This window comes from Ahaetulla prasina, chromosome 1 (genome assembly GCF_028640845.1).
Source record: "Ahaetulla prasina isolate Xishuangbanna chromosome 1, ASM2864084v1, whole genome shotgun sequence".
Classification (NCBI taxonomy): domain Eukaryota; kingdom Metazoa; phylum Chordata; class Lepidosauria; order Squamata; family Colubridae; genus Ahaetulla; species Ahaetulla prasina.
The window spans coordinates 132997194-133010078 of record NC_080539.1 but is presented as its reverse complement, the minus strand read 5'-3'; the positions used below and the strand labels follow the sequence as shown (position 1 = coordinate 133010078).

The window sequence follows — 12885 nt, the reverse complement described above, 5'->3', positions numbered from 1 at the left end:
TGCTTCAGATGGGTGGAACATACGTGGAAACATCAATCTCAGAAGAAGAAAAAGGGGCTATTGGAGGCAAGACTCTAAAGGGTTAAAGAGGAAAGAAATATCACCTGTGTTGGTTGAACAGAAGAAGAGTCGTGAGGATACAGTAGGAGAAGAAGCAGATAAGAGTCTTGGAAAATATGAAGCTGAATGCGGTCATCGCTATCTTTTTTTTGAGTGATGAATTTAAATAGACAGCCCGAAAGAAGTGCCGGCATTGGCACGTCCCTCTCCCCATTCTCTTTATAGAGGCGAAACCGATGAGGATGTGGGGAAGAAGATTGTTTGTATTTTATTGTTTGTTTTGTTTTTGTTTTTCTGTTTTCTTATTGTTGTTTATATGGTAGTTTAATGTCGGGTGGTGGGGGCACAGAAAGGAAGATGCGGGATAGGATTAAAAATTTATATTTTAAATGGGAGTTATAAAAATAATGTCATGGAATGTGAAGGGTACAGGAATCAGATTAAAAGAAGAAGATTGGAGCTTAAGATTAAAAGGATTTACCAGACATTTTATTTTTACAAGAAACCCATCAGAAATCTGAAGATTCAAATAGAATGTATATAAAAGGTATGCAAATATATGAAAAGCATTTGGAACTTCAAAAGCTAGAGGAGTTGCAACACTGATATCAGATAGGGTGTACTTTGAAAACATAAGGTAATTTTGGATGAAGATGGAAGATATGTAATAATTGTTGGAAATCTTAATGAGGAAAAAGTGACACTTGTTAATTTATATTTACCGAATGAAAACAAAGAGAATTTCTTGAAAAATAACAAAAATTTTGGAGAATGAAAGTGTAGGAAAGTAATTGTGGCTGGGGATTTTAATTTAATCAGAGATAAAATAGACAGTACTAATCCCACCCGCTGTGGAGGAGCAAATAAAATGGGGATTTTAAATATGTGGATGCTTGAAGCGCGTGGTTGATGTGGAGAGAGGTTAAAGGAATTGAGAGAGTATACACTTTTTTCTAAGATATATAATACATATTCTAGAATTGATTATATTTTTCTTTCTAAAGATTTGTTGAATAATGTGGATAAGGTAGATGTGGGAATTTTAAAGATTCTGATCATGCAGAAGTTATGGTGGACTTAGATTTTAATTTTGAGAAAAAGAAGCTATTGGAGATATGACGAGAAATTGTATAAAATGAAAAGGATAAAAATGGATACTTAAAAAATTGGAGGAAAGTTGGAGATTAAATGATAACGGGGAGGTTAAATTTGAAATTGTTTGGGATGCGATGAAAGCGGTGTTTAGAGGGGAGAGTATTAAATTATCAAGTAGGAAATATAAAAATTATAAAATTAAAATGGAAAGAGATAAAAATAAGATTAAAGAATTGGAAAATCAATTTTGCTTACTAAAGAAAAAAATTCTTCAGGAGCTTAATATGTTAAGAAATAAAATGATAGAAGAAGATACAGAGTTAGTAAAAAGAAATTTGAGATTTTTAAATAGGAATTTTTTTGAATTTAGTAATAGAAATTCTAAATTATTGGCAAAGATGGCGAAAGATAAAAGAGAGAAGAGAGAAATTGGAGTTTTGATAGATGATAGAGGTATAAGATGTTATAAAAAATTAGAGAAATGTGAAGTGGTTAGAAACTTTTTTCAGAATCTATATTCAAAGAAACCAATTAATCGGGGAAAATTGCAAAGTTATTTAGAAAAGTATGTGGTGAAAATTGATCAAACATATAAGGAATTGATGGAAGAAGATATAACACAAGATGAGATTAATGGAATTAAAATTAGGGAAAGCTCCAGGTGAGGATGGATTACCTGTTGAGTTTTATAAAGAATTTAAAGAATTAATAATACCAAGACTGCAAAAATTATTCAATGGAATATTACATGGTGGGGAAGTACCTTCGTCATGGAATAGAACGGTGATATCCCTAATTCCTAAACCAGATAAAGATTTAGAAAGGATTGAGTCCTCTCCGCCCATTTCTTTAATTAATCAGGATGCAAAGATATTTACTGCTATTATAAGTAATAGATTAAATAGATTTATAGATAGATATATAAGTTATAATCAAGTAGGCTTTGTGAAGGGTAGATACATGAGTGATATTGTTAGAAGAGTATTAAATATTATAGATGTAGCTGAATATAATGGTGATAAAATTGGTATAGTATCATTGGATATTTTTAAAGCTTTTGATTCTGTACAATGGGAAACAATTAAAGTAATTGTGGAGGCTTTAGGCTTTGGTAATAAGTTTATACATGTTATTTCAAAATTGTACCAAAAGAGCAGTGCAAGAGTGAAGGTGAATGGAATATTAACTGAAGAGATAAAATTAGAAGCTGGTACGAGACAAGGATGTCCCTGTCCCCAACATTATTTTTATTGGCTATGGAAATATTGACAAAATGATAGAAAAGATGAAGAATTAGAAGGATATAAGGGTATAAGATAAATTTGTATGGATGATACTTTAATTATTTTGAAAATGTAGAGAAAGATTTGAAAAGATATATAAGCATTTGATAGAATTTGAAGAAATGACAGGATTGAAAGTAAATTGGTCAAAGTCAGAATTATTGATGGATAGTAATGGTAATGAGTCTGAGAATATGCAAGAGCAATTTGGGATAAGGATTAAAACACATTGAAATATTTGGGTATAGTGCTTTCACTTAAGGTTAAAGAATTGAAAAACTTAATTATGATGTGGTGATTAACGAAATTGAGAAGAAGATAGATAAATATAAAATTTTAAAGTTGTCTTGGTTTGGTAGAATTGCAATGTGTAAGATGATGTTGCTGCCCAAGTTCAACTTTTATTCGAGATGCTACCACTAAATCTGACAGAGAAAGATATTGAAGGATATCAGAAAAACTGGATAAATTTTGCAATGGTGGCAAAAGACCCAGATTAGTGAAGAAAATGTGGTATCAAAATCAAAAGGAAGGTGGATTAGGAATCCCCAAATTATTTAATTATTACTGTGCGTATGGTATCCGGATAGTGGTAAAAATACTTAAAGGTGAAGATAATTATTGGAGAGATTTAGAGTTAAGGGATATAGAGAAATTTGGATCAAGGTGGTTTTAGATAAAGCAAATTTAAAATGTGTAAGTAGAAGTTATTGGTTAAAGGGATTAAGTAAAAATGTGGAACAAATTTGTTAAAATTTTAATTCGGATATAATCTTTTGGGGAGACAACTGGAATTTGGCGATTAAAAATAATATAAAACGTAATGAAGTGATTAAAGAGGAAAATATAGAAATTATTAAAGATTGGATAAAAGTTATGGGAAATGAAAGGAGGAATAAAGAAATTATTGAAAAATTAGGGTTAAGTTGGTTTGAAAAATACAGATAGAAAATGGACAAAAAACTAAAGGAAAATTATTCGATAAATAGATGTGAAACTGAATTTGAATATTTAGTATCTCGGATTATGAAAGATGAAATTGGGCTAAAGGGACTCGTTAGTAGGGTTTATAAGATTATAAATTCTGATGAAAAATTACAAAGAGTGATGAGGACAAATTGGGAAAAAGATCTTAATATTGAAATACCAGAATCAGATTGGAATGTGAATTGGAAGAGTAGAATTATGAGAACTTTATCTATAAGGATTAAAGAGCACAATTATAAAGTTGTTTGAAATGGTATTTGACTCCAGTAAGATTGTCACAAATGGATAAAAAACTAGTAAAAATGTTGGAGATGTGAGATGGAATTGGGGACTTATGAACATATGTGGTATAATTGTGATAAGGTTAAAAGTTTTGGCAACAATTGGAGAAAATGATATTTGAAATGATGGGGAAAGTAATAACATTGAGAGTGGAAACTATATTATTGTTGGTAATTAAGGAAATAGAATTAACAAAATATGAAAAGAATTGATTAGAATTATGATTATAATAGGTAGAATTATAATAGCTAGATATTGGAAACTAGATGTGATTTTTAGAATAGAAGAGTGGAATTCTGAAATGTGGAAATTAGCTTTAAATGATAAAATGACATGTGATATTAAAATTAGAAGTGGTGTGTATAAAGAAGATATTTTCTGGAAGACTTGGAAACCATTTGTGGACTTTGCGCTTGGAACATTGGACGCTTCAGTACCTGTACCTCGAGAACGTGGATTTTGGCAATCATGAGGATATATCCGAAGACCCAAATCTTCCTTTTATGTATAGCACAAGGGTGTAATAATGTATTTTCTTTTTGTTTGTTTGTTGCAAAAAAAAAAAAAAGAAAAAAGAAACTAATATTCAAAAATTGTACAAAATTACCTGTTCTTGTGTTCCCTCCTCTGTATTGAATATACTGAAGAGCTCCCAGGGCCTGGGCCTTATCATCATATGTGTTCAAATTGAACTCAGATTTTGGATCATCACTGTATTGCACAAAGGAAACCTAAAATGAAAAAAAACAACACCAAAATGTTGTGTTATATTGTTGAAGAAAATATGGTTCAACAGCTCATATTCTATAAGCTTGTATATCTTAGACATGTGTAAATCTTACATGTATACCAGCACATCCTTTTTGTTAGTAATAATTATGGGTTTTTTAAAAAGTGCCTGACTTCTTTTTCTAATTAGTCTGTTATTTAGGGAAGTGTTGTAATAGGACTATTTAAAAAGATAAAGAAGAAAAAGTAAGGGAAGAGGCTCTTAACTTTTTCACTTTTGTCACACATGATAGGATCTTTAAAACTCAAACTGCCATATTATAACTGTAAAGAATTTACTTGAAAGATAACATGCCAAAAAAAAAAGCAATTTATCTTGCTTAATATTTAAGAACTGACTAACCTGAATTCCAGCTGGATTTATTAGGTCAAATGCCCCGATCGTGTTGAAAACAAATTTCACTACTTTGTTGAAATTTTCATCTCCAATACTCCAAGAAGCATCAGTCAGGAAGACTATATCAGCTTTGGCTCCCTTGCATACTAAAAGATACATCGGATTCAGAAATGGTTTAGAAGTTGCAACACAATAAAAAAATAGGATGTAGTAAATGTGACAGCCATTTGGCTAAAATGGTATAGGGTCTCCTGCTTGATCAGGGGGTTGGACTATTATTTATTTATTTATTTATTCATATTTTTATGCCGCCCTTCTTCGAAGACTCAGGGCGGTGTACAGCAAATAAAGCAACAAAAATCCAAAACAAATTAAAATGCTATAACAAGTTTAAAAATCTAATTCGACCGCTGTATACTTAAAATATTAACTACAATTTTTCAAAAGCTAAAACCCTGTTAAAAAACCTGCTAAAACCCCCCATATTAAATCAATCAGGCCAGCCCCACTTGGTGAAAAAGAAAGTATTGAGCTCGCGTTTAAAGGTCCGGAGATCAGGGAGGAGACAGAGTCCCACCGGCAGCTCATTCCATAGAGGCGGGGCCCCCACAGAGAACGCTCTTCCCCTGGGGGCCGCCAGCCAACATTGACTAGCCGACGGCACCCTAAGAAGGCCCTCCCTGTGAGAGCGCACTGGACGTACCAGACAATGGGAGGTAACTGGCGGCAGCAGACGGTCCCGTAAATATCCCAGTCCAATACCATGGAGCGCTTTAAAGGTGATAACCAACACCTTGAAGCGCACCCGGAAGACCACTGGCAACCAGTGCAGCCTGCGCAGGAGAGGTGTTACATGGGAGCTACGGGGAGCTCCCTCAATCCCCCGCGCGGCCGCATTCAGTTTGAGCCTCTGGGTGCTCCTCAAGGGGAGCCCCATGTAGAGAGCATTGCAGTAATCCAGACGGGAAGTGATGAGGGCATGAGTGACTGTGCATAATGAGTCCCGGTCCAGGAAAGGGCGCAATTGGAGAATCAGGCGGACCTGATAAAAAGCTCCCCTGGCGACAGCCGTCAAATGGTCCTCTAAAGACAGCCGTGCGTCCAGGAGAACGCCTAAATTGCCCACCGATTCCCTGGGGGCTAACAATTCGCCCCCCACAGTCAGCAATGGGGTAAGCTGACTGTGTCGGGATGCCGGCATCCACAGCCACTTCCGACTAAAAGTCCTTTAAGGTCCCTTCTAACTCTATTATTCTGTTTTGCTATGCAAAAGCTGTCTGAAAAACTGTATCTGTTTGGATTTATATAAAAGACATGTACCCTAAATTTGTCCACAAAACAAAATATAAAATGCTAACTCAAATGCATAAATACACAGAAAATAGGGCAATGAATAAATGCCTTTTTGAGAAGAACTTACTTCATTGTTTACAAGCTATCATTACTTGTAATGGTAACGTAATTATCATTACATTAATTATAGTTCTTTGAATCAAGATAAATTCCAGAACTCTAAATCACCCCCAGTTTTTAGATGTTATAGACATCAAAAAGCAAATACTTACCATCCCGAGCAGGTGGGATTGTTGGAGGTGGAGGTGGAGTTGGAGGTTTTGTTGGAGGTTCAGTTGGCTTGATTACTAGAGGAAATCAATTAAAATATTTTGCATTTTTTAAAGCTGAGAAATAACACAAGTGGAACAAAACTATAGCAAGTTGCGCTCTTGGCAGATCAGTTCTTAGAAATGTATCAACATGTTCCAGATCCTCCTGTCTCCTAAACTATAGCTCAAATATGTTTCAGAGACTTTGGAGTCCTATCACCATGGCCACCTTGTTACTAGAACGAGTAATCACCTAGTTCATCGTCAATTAGAATACTAGTGGAGGATGAAACATGTACATTGCTGAAAGGTCTCTTCTGCTCTATCCTGTGCCCCTTTTTCATATGTTACCCGCAAGGACAGGATAGGGGATGGATGAAAGATAAAACAGGAGGGATCATCTCTGGTTTTCCTCATAACCCATTCTCCTTGCTCATGGCTTGTGAGTGGATTGTACTTTCATGATGCTGTGTTTGAATTGTTGCCTTAAAAATAACATGTCACTATCTCATATCTATAAAACTTAACCATTTTGCCCTGCAAAAAAGGTAAGCAATCAGAAGAGGTTGAAAAATATGAAAGTCCTAACACAATAGACATAGGTAGCAAAGCATAGGTAGACAAAGATTGTTGTCTCTTCTCAGGCTATTCAGCTTTACTGACAAGAAATTCACACTGAGTAATTATAAAGCAAATGTCATCTGCAGGACAACAAATATTGTAAGCTTTTTTTAGCCATAGGTTGTTAAATATTCCAGAATGGCTTCATTTAGTATAATACTGTATTAGGTGTGATAGATGATCTACCTATCATACAAAGCTCCAAAACTCCCAGGTTTTTTCTCAGCCCCATGAACAAAGCTATTTTTGTCTGGTAAGCAGAATGTGAAGATTGGAATCCTGCTGTTTTCTGAAATCCTGGCAGCATGGCAAGTCACAAAAAATGAATTGAATGAATTGAAGCTGGGTTGTTTGAAAAAAATCCAGCTTTATTAAACCAGATGTATATTCGGAGAAAATTGCTTTTGTTATATTCAGAGAAAATTGCAGTTGTTTTGGTTTTGTTATTGTTATTGTGGTTCCTGTCATCTTGGACTTACATGTGCGTTCTTTTATAGAGACTGGAGGACCTTCAAGATTTGGAGTCTGAACAAAGACAGTAGCATTATATTCGGTATCAGGTGAAAGCCCAGTAAAACAGTGACTGGTTTCTGATCCACGCACTGTTATTTCTTGACCTCTAGATCCTGTAAGCAAGTGAGAAGAAAAATGCTTAATTTGTAGGACCTTACATTCACATAACTGTTTGTAAGCAGTATGCAGTGTAATATCAATAGCACTTAGATTTATATACCGCTTCACAGTACTTTACAGCCCTCTCTAAGCGGTTTACAGAGTCACCATATTACCCCCAACAATCTAGGTCCTCATTTTACCGACCTTGGAAGGATGGAAGGCTGAGTCAATCTTGAGCCAGTGGGAATCGAACTGCTGAACTGCTAGAAGTCGACAGTCAGCAGAATTAGCCTGCGATAGTGCATTCTAACCACTGCACCATCATGGCTCTTCACGACATAATACATGTCATGAAAAAGTGAAATTGTTATAGGGCACTACCAGCTCTACGGGGGGAGGGGATTATTTTTAATCTTCTAAACCATGGCAATTCTGCCTGTAGAATGAGTGAAAGACAAGGTATGAAATAGCTAACTATTTATGAAGGTATGAAATAGCTAACTACTTTGTATATAATATACAAATGGATGAAGACTATTGCTTAACACAGTGTAAGCCGCCCTGAGTCTTCGGAGAAGGGCGGGATATACATTTAAATTTTTTTTTTTAAAAAAACCTTCCACAATAGCACAGAAAAAAAGAATAGCTTAAGTAAGCAATATTCTTAATTGTGATTCAGGAGAGTTAAATTTAATACTTATTTTCATCTGCTTCAGAATTCCTTAATGCTCATATATATCTCCTTTTTTCAAAGTAAAACAGGGAATAAAAGTACTTTTTGGCCTTGTAATATGTTTTGTTTTGCAACATTTCAAAATTATTTATTCAACAAATAAGATAGGAAGCATTATTTGCAGCAACAAGACATAATCTATATTGATAAATTACTGAATTGTAAAAGTACAGAAAATTATAAATGAAGGGCCATTTGGGGCAAAGTTTGTTCAAATCAGGTATATGACATTTATAATAAACTGATACCTTATTGGACATTTGATGATCATATGCAAATTTTGAATAATTGTGACAAAATTCAGAAAAGCAACAAGGATATGAAAAACAAAACAGCTGTTCTGCAGTTGAAATAATGACTCTTTTGCTGAAAACATCAATACTTCATACTTATTTATTGACATTATTTATAGCATCTCCAATCCATGGAGATTTGGGTGATACACAATGTAATACAAATATGCTAAATAATTAAAAAGGATCAATAGATATTTTGTAAACTAGTCATGACATGTAACCAATATTTCATCTAAAACCATAATTACCATCGGCTGGATTTAGCTTCAGTCTATAAGAAGTGGCTGACCGATGCGGCGACCATTTGATACAGAAAGTGTCCCATCCCACCTTATAACTTGTTAGATCTGTAACATTCAAGTACACTATGGAAAATAAAAGAAAAAAAGAACAATTAACCATTTTGGTGTAAACTAGATAAAACTCTATAATTATGACCATTTATGTTAACTCTTTGTGCACTAGAGTTACCAGATATCTGGCAAAAGGCAAACATATCCTCCTCTTTGTCCACATGTACTCAGTCTGGCAGGTATAGCCTTACAATTAAATATTATATGGATTTTTGACAAGTTATCTCTTCCTGAGCAGCTTTTGTGCAGCTCAATGCTTCCCTAATAAATGCTAATCACAAGATAACAAGCTCTCCTTTGTGACTCTAATTAGATGATTAGGTAGAACTCCAATCAGTGGCTTGGCTGCTACGTGAAACTGACAAGACCTTAATCAGTTACACACTAAAGGCTTTTGTCTCTTAACTGGCTGTAGCACATTTCTGCCATTAAGAAACCAGTCTCAGTAAAGGAGAATATTTGTAGTTCAAGGTTGAAGTGAAGGGTCCTTGGTGGTCTCTGAGCTTGGTTGTTTTCTTGCAGATGTTTCATTACCCGAACTAGGTAACAGCATCAGTACTAGTGTTGCAGTGATGATGTAACCTAGTTTGGTTAGGTAATGAAATGTCTGCAAGAAAACAACCAAGTTCACAGAGCACCAAGGAATCTTCATAAAGCAGTCTTTCTGATGGTGGAAAAAGTAGTTTCATATACAGATAGAATTATTTATTGGCCAAGTGTGATTGGACACACAACAAATCTGTCTTGGTGCATATGCTCTCAGTGTACATAAGAGAAAAGATACGTTCATCAAGAATCATAAGGTACAGCACTTAATGTAAAATGATCATAAATCATTGCTTACAATCTACCGGTAAGTACTTTTTTTTAACAATGTTTCACTCTAATTTTTGTCAAATTTGTCAAGAAAATTAAATGGTTACTGTGTTCTACCTCTCCCCATCCCCTCCAATTTCTCTCCCTTTCCAATTCTCCATGTCCTTTGCCTTGTCAAATATCTGGCAATCCTATTCGCCACTGGTTAAGAATATTTTATAATACCACAGAAAGTGGACAAAGCTTTATTTAGACTATTGTAGATTGGTTTCACCTGATCATAATTTATAAGTTTATTTGTATTCAGGCACATGCAAATATGTAAAGCAGAGATATAGGTGGAGAGCTACATCTATAATGACATCAGGCAATGCAGGAATCAGAGCTGATTCAAAAATAGATAGACTGCACTCTTCTTTTTCAAAAAAAAATAATCTGCTTGAAATCCCAATACGTGGAAATTCCAACATTAATTATCAAGTCCGAATGCTTTACCGATCTTCCACTTATTGTACAGCATTGAAACTGAATTTGATATGCAACATTCATCCAAAATCGACCTGTAGCATGATACTGCTATCATATATTTATATAAAGGACAAAGCTGTTTTAGGAAAATGGACATGTTTCATTGAGTTAAACGCAGAGATAACAGCATGATGTTAAAATGACCCACAATGATTTAAGTATTGAACATTTCTTAGACAATGACATGTTCTCCGAAAGCTCAACATAACAAGACATTTCTTCAAGAAATGTATCTTTTCTACCAAGTAGGCAATTCTAAGAGATCAAGTCTCCTTGCTGTAATCATTAATATTCTCATGTCAGCATTAATATATGGGGGGGGGAATCTTTGGTCTTACGTGTGGTGCCTTGATCAACCAAAGGTTCGCTAAGTCCAGATTCGTACTGAGCATATACTTTCACATCGTAAGAAGTACTAGGCAATAAGTTGTGTAAAGTATATGAAGTCACCTCTCCAACAAACACCTCCATGGGCTCATCGGAACCTTAAAAGAAGAAAAAAAAATGAAAAAGAATGTTAATGTGCAGTCTATGCATTAAAATTGCTTTATAAGGAGCCAGACAATCCTCCAACTGAGAATTCCTTTGTTGCTGACAGCAATTCTCTGGGAATGTTAAGTAGAGGCCTCTCTTGTAAAACTACAGCAAAGCCTGCTTTGATAACAATTATTGAAAGGCGCTGATAATATTTAGCCTCAAAGCCATATTCGCATGTTGGCAGCCCAGTTTGTAATCTTACCTGCAACTTTATACACAATTTTGTATCCTAAGATAGGAGATGGGACAGGATCCCAGGCCACTCTGAATCGAGTATACCATTCATCAGATATACGAATATTCTGAGGAGAAAGCAGTCCAACTACAAAAATAAATAAATAAATAAATGCATTAAGTTAGGAAAAAGGCATTTGATAAACTCTTAATGCCAGGTCTATTTTTTTTCTTCTTTCAAAATTGTGAAAGGCTAAAACTTCTATACTAAAATAAATAAAATTAATTTATAATTTTGGATCCTATATTAAAACCTAAATTAAAAAAAAATACTCTGAGCACTATTTTATTATCAAAATCAGTCTTTTTTTTATTTTAGAAAATTCCAATGGTGTACATAGGGAATTATTTGCTCTAAGAATACATGCAGTAATAACTAGGATGATGTAACTGAATGTAAATATGTTGTTATTAGAATCAGCAAGAGATTTAGCTACATGTGCCTCATTTAGAATTAAGTACTGGGTATAAAATTAATAAATTAAATGTCAATGTTTCACTATAGGTAATTTGTATTATGTATGACATTTGTTCAAATATTTTTAATAAATATTTTCAGAAATGTAATGAATAGATTAGAGTTCACCTGGTATACTATGTTAAGATTTTTTTCAACTTTGGTTGACAAATGGCAAATTTTCGTCATAGCAACTAGGCCTTTACAAAGCTACTTTAACTAGTTTGGAGGAGTAATTTGAAGGACAGTAATTCTATATATTTTTTCTTTTGCAGACTTTAAGTTCTCCTTCAATGTTGGCTGAACTTCATTATCTAAAATCAAAAAGAGCAATGAAATAACAGTTATATTAAATATACCTGTTTTGCCATTTCCTGTCACTTGTCCACCATCTCCATCATCATAAATTGCTACAACTGTAATTTTATAAGGTGTATCTGACTGCAAAGGCTGTAGCAATACAGTGTTTATTCTTCCAGGTACTGTTGTCTAAAACAAATTACAACCAGGGAAATATTGTACAATTAGTAAATTAGAAATTATAAATAATCTACCAATCATATAAGTTGTAGTATGTAAACAGACTGGACCAAAGAAGATAAACTTTTATTTTGGTCCACCTATCACATTAACCACATGTTGAGGAACTATGCCTGTCAGCATTTGTATTAAATTGCATAGTTTAACAGTATAATGGTTAATAGGCTCAAACATGAAGACTAAAATTTAGTTCAGTAATTCAAATTTATTTGTTTTTATTTTCTTTAGATTGTATACTACCTTAATCACTGTGCACTATAAGTAGTGATCTATAAGTAGATCACAGTTATATAATGTATGTAATGAAGTCAATAATAAAACAATACAATACAATAAGCATTAAAATCCTTTTAGTGCTCACAGATTGGCAATCAATGTTTTTACTTTTTAATAAAACAATACAATACAATAAGCATTAAATAAATAATGCTTATTTATTAACTTTCTAATAAAACAATACAATACAATAAGCATTAAAATCCTTTTAGTGCTCACAGATTGGCCATCAATGTTTTTACTTTTTACACCCTAGCAGCATATATTTTCTTCAAGTATAGTACTCAGACATAACAAAAAATATAGGCTCATTCAGAAATAAGCAATAATCATAACCAACTGTGCCTGAGTATTTTTTTTTTGTACAGAAGTCAACAGAACATATGCCTTTAACCTCCCTATGGGAAATAAGCTGGCTAAACTATACTGTTAAAGTTTTGCT

General features: G+C 33.9%; 1 protein-coding gene across 1 annotated transcript in view; it reads right to left on the bottom strand.

Moving 5' to 3' along the window:
• COL12A1 (collagen type XII alpha 1 chain) overlaps nt 1-12885 on the bottom strand; it is a 145971-nt gene that overhangs the window by 38279 nt on the left and 94807 nt on the right. Inside the window, exons 38-45 of the mRNA XM_058176236.1 lie at nt 11987-12116; nt 11139-11258; nt 10738-10884; nt 8951-9067; nt 7538-7684; nt 6399-6473; nt 4840-4979; nt 4315-4438 (exon numbers count right to left, since the gene is read on the bottom strand). Coding sequence (XP_058032219.1) covers nt 4315-4438; nt 4840-4979; nt 6399-6473; nt 7538-7684; nt 8951-9067; nt 10738-10884; nt 11139-11258; nt 11987-12116 — 1000 coding nt within the window. The remainder of the gene's footprint in view (nt 1-4314; nt 4439-4839; nt 4980-6398; nt 6474-7537; nt 7685-8950; nt 9068-10737; nt 10885-11138; nt 11259-11986; nt 12117-12885) is intronic.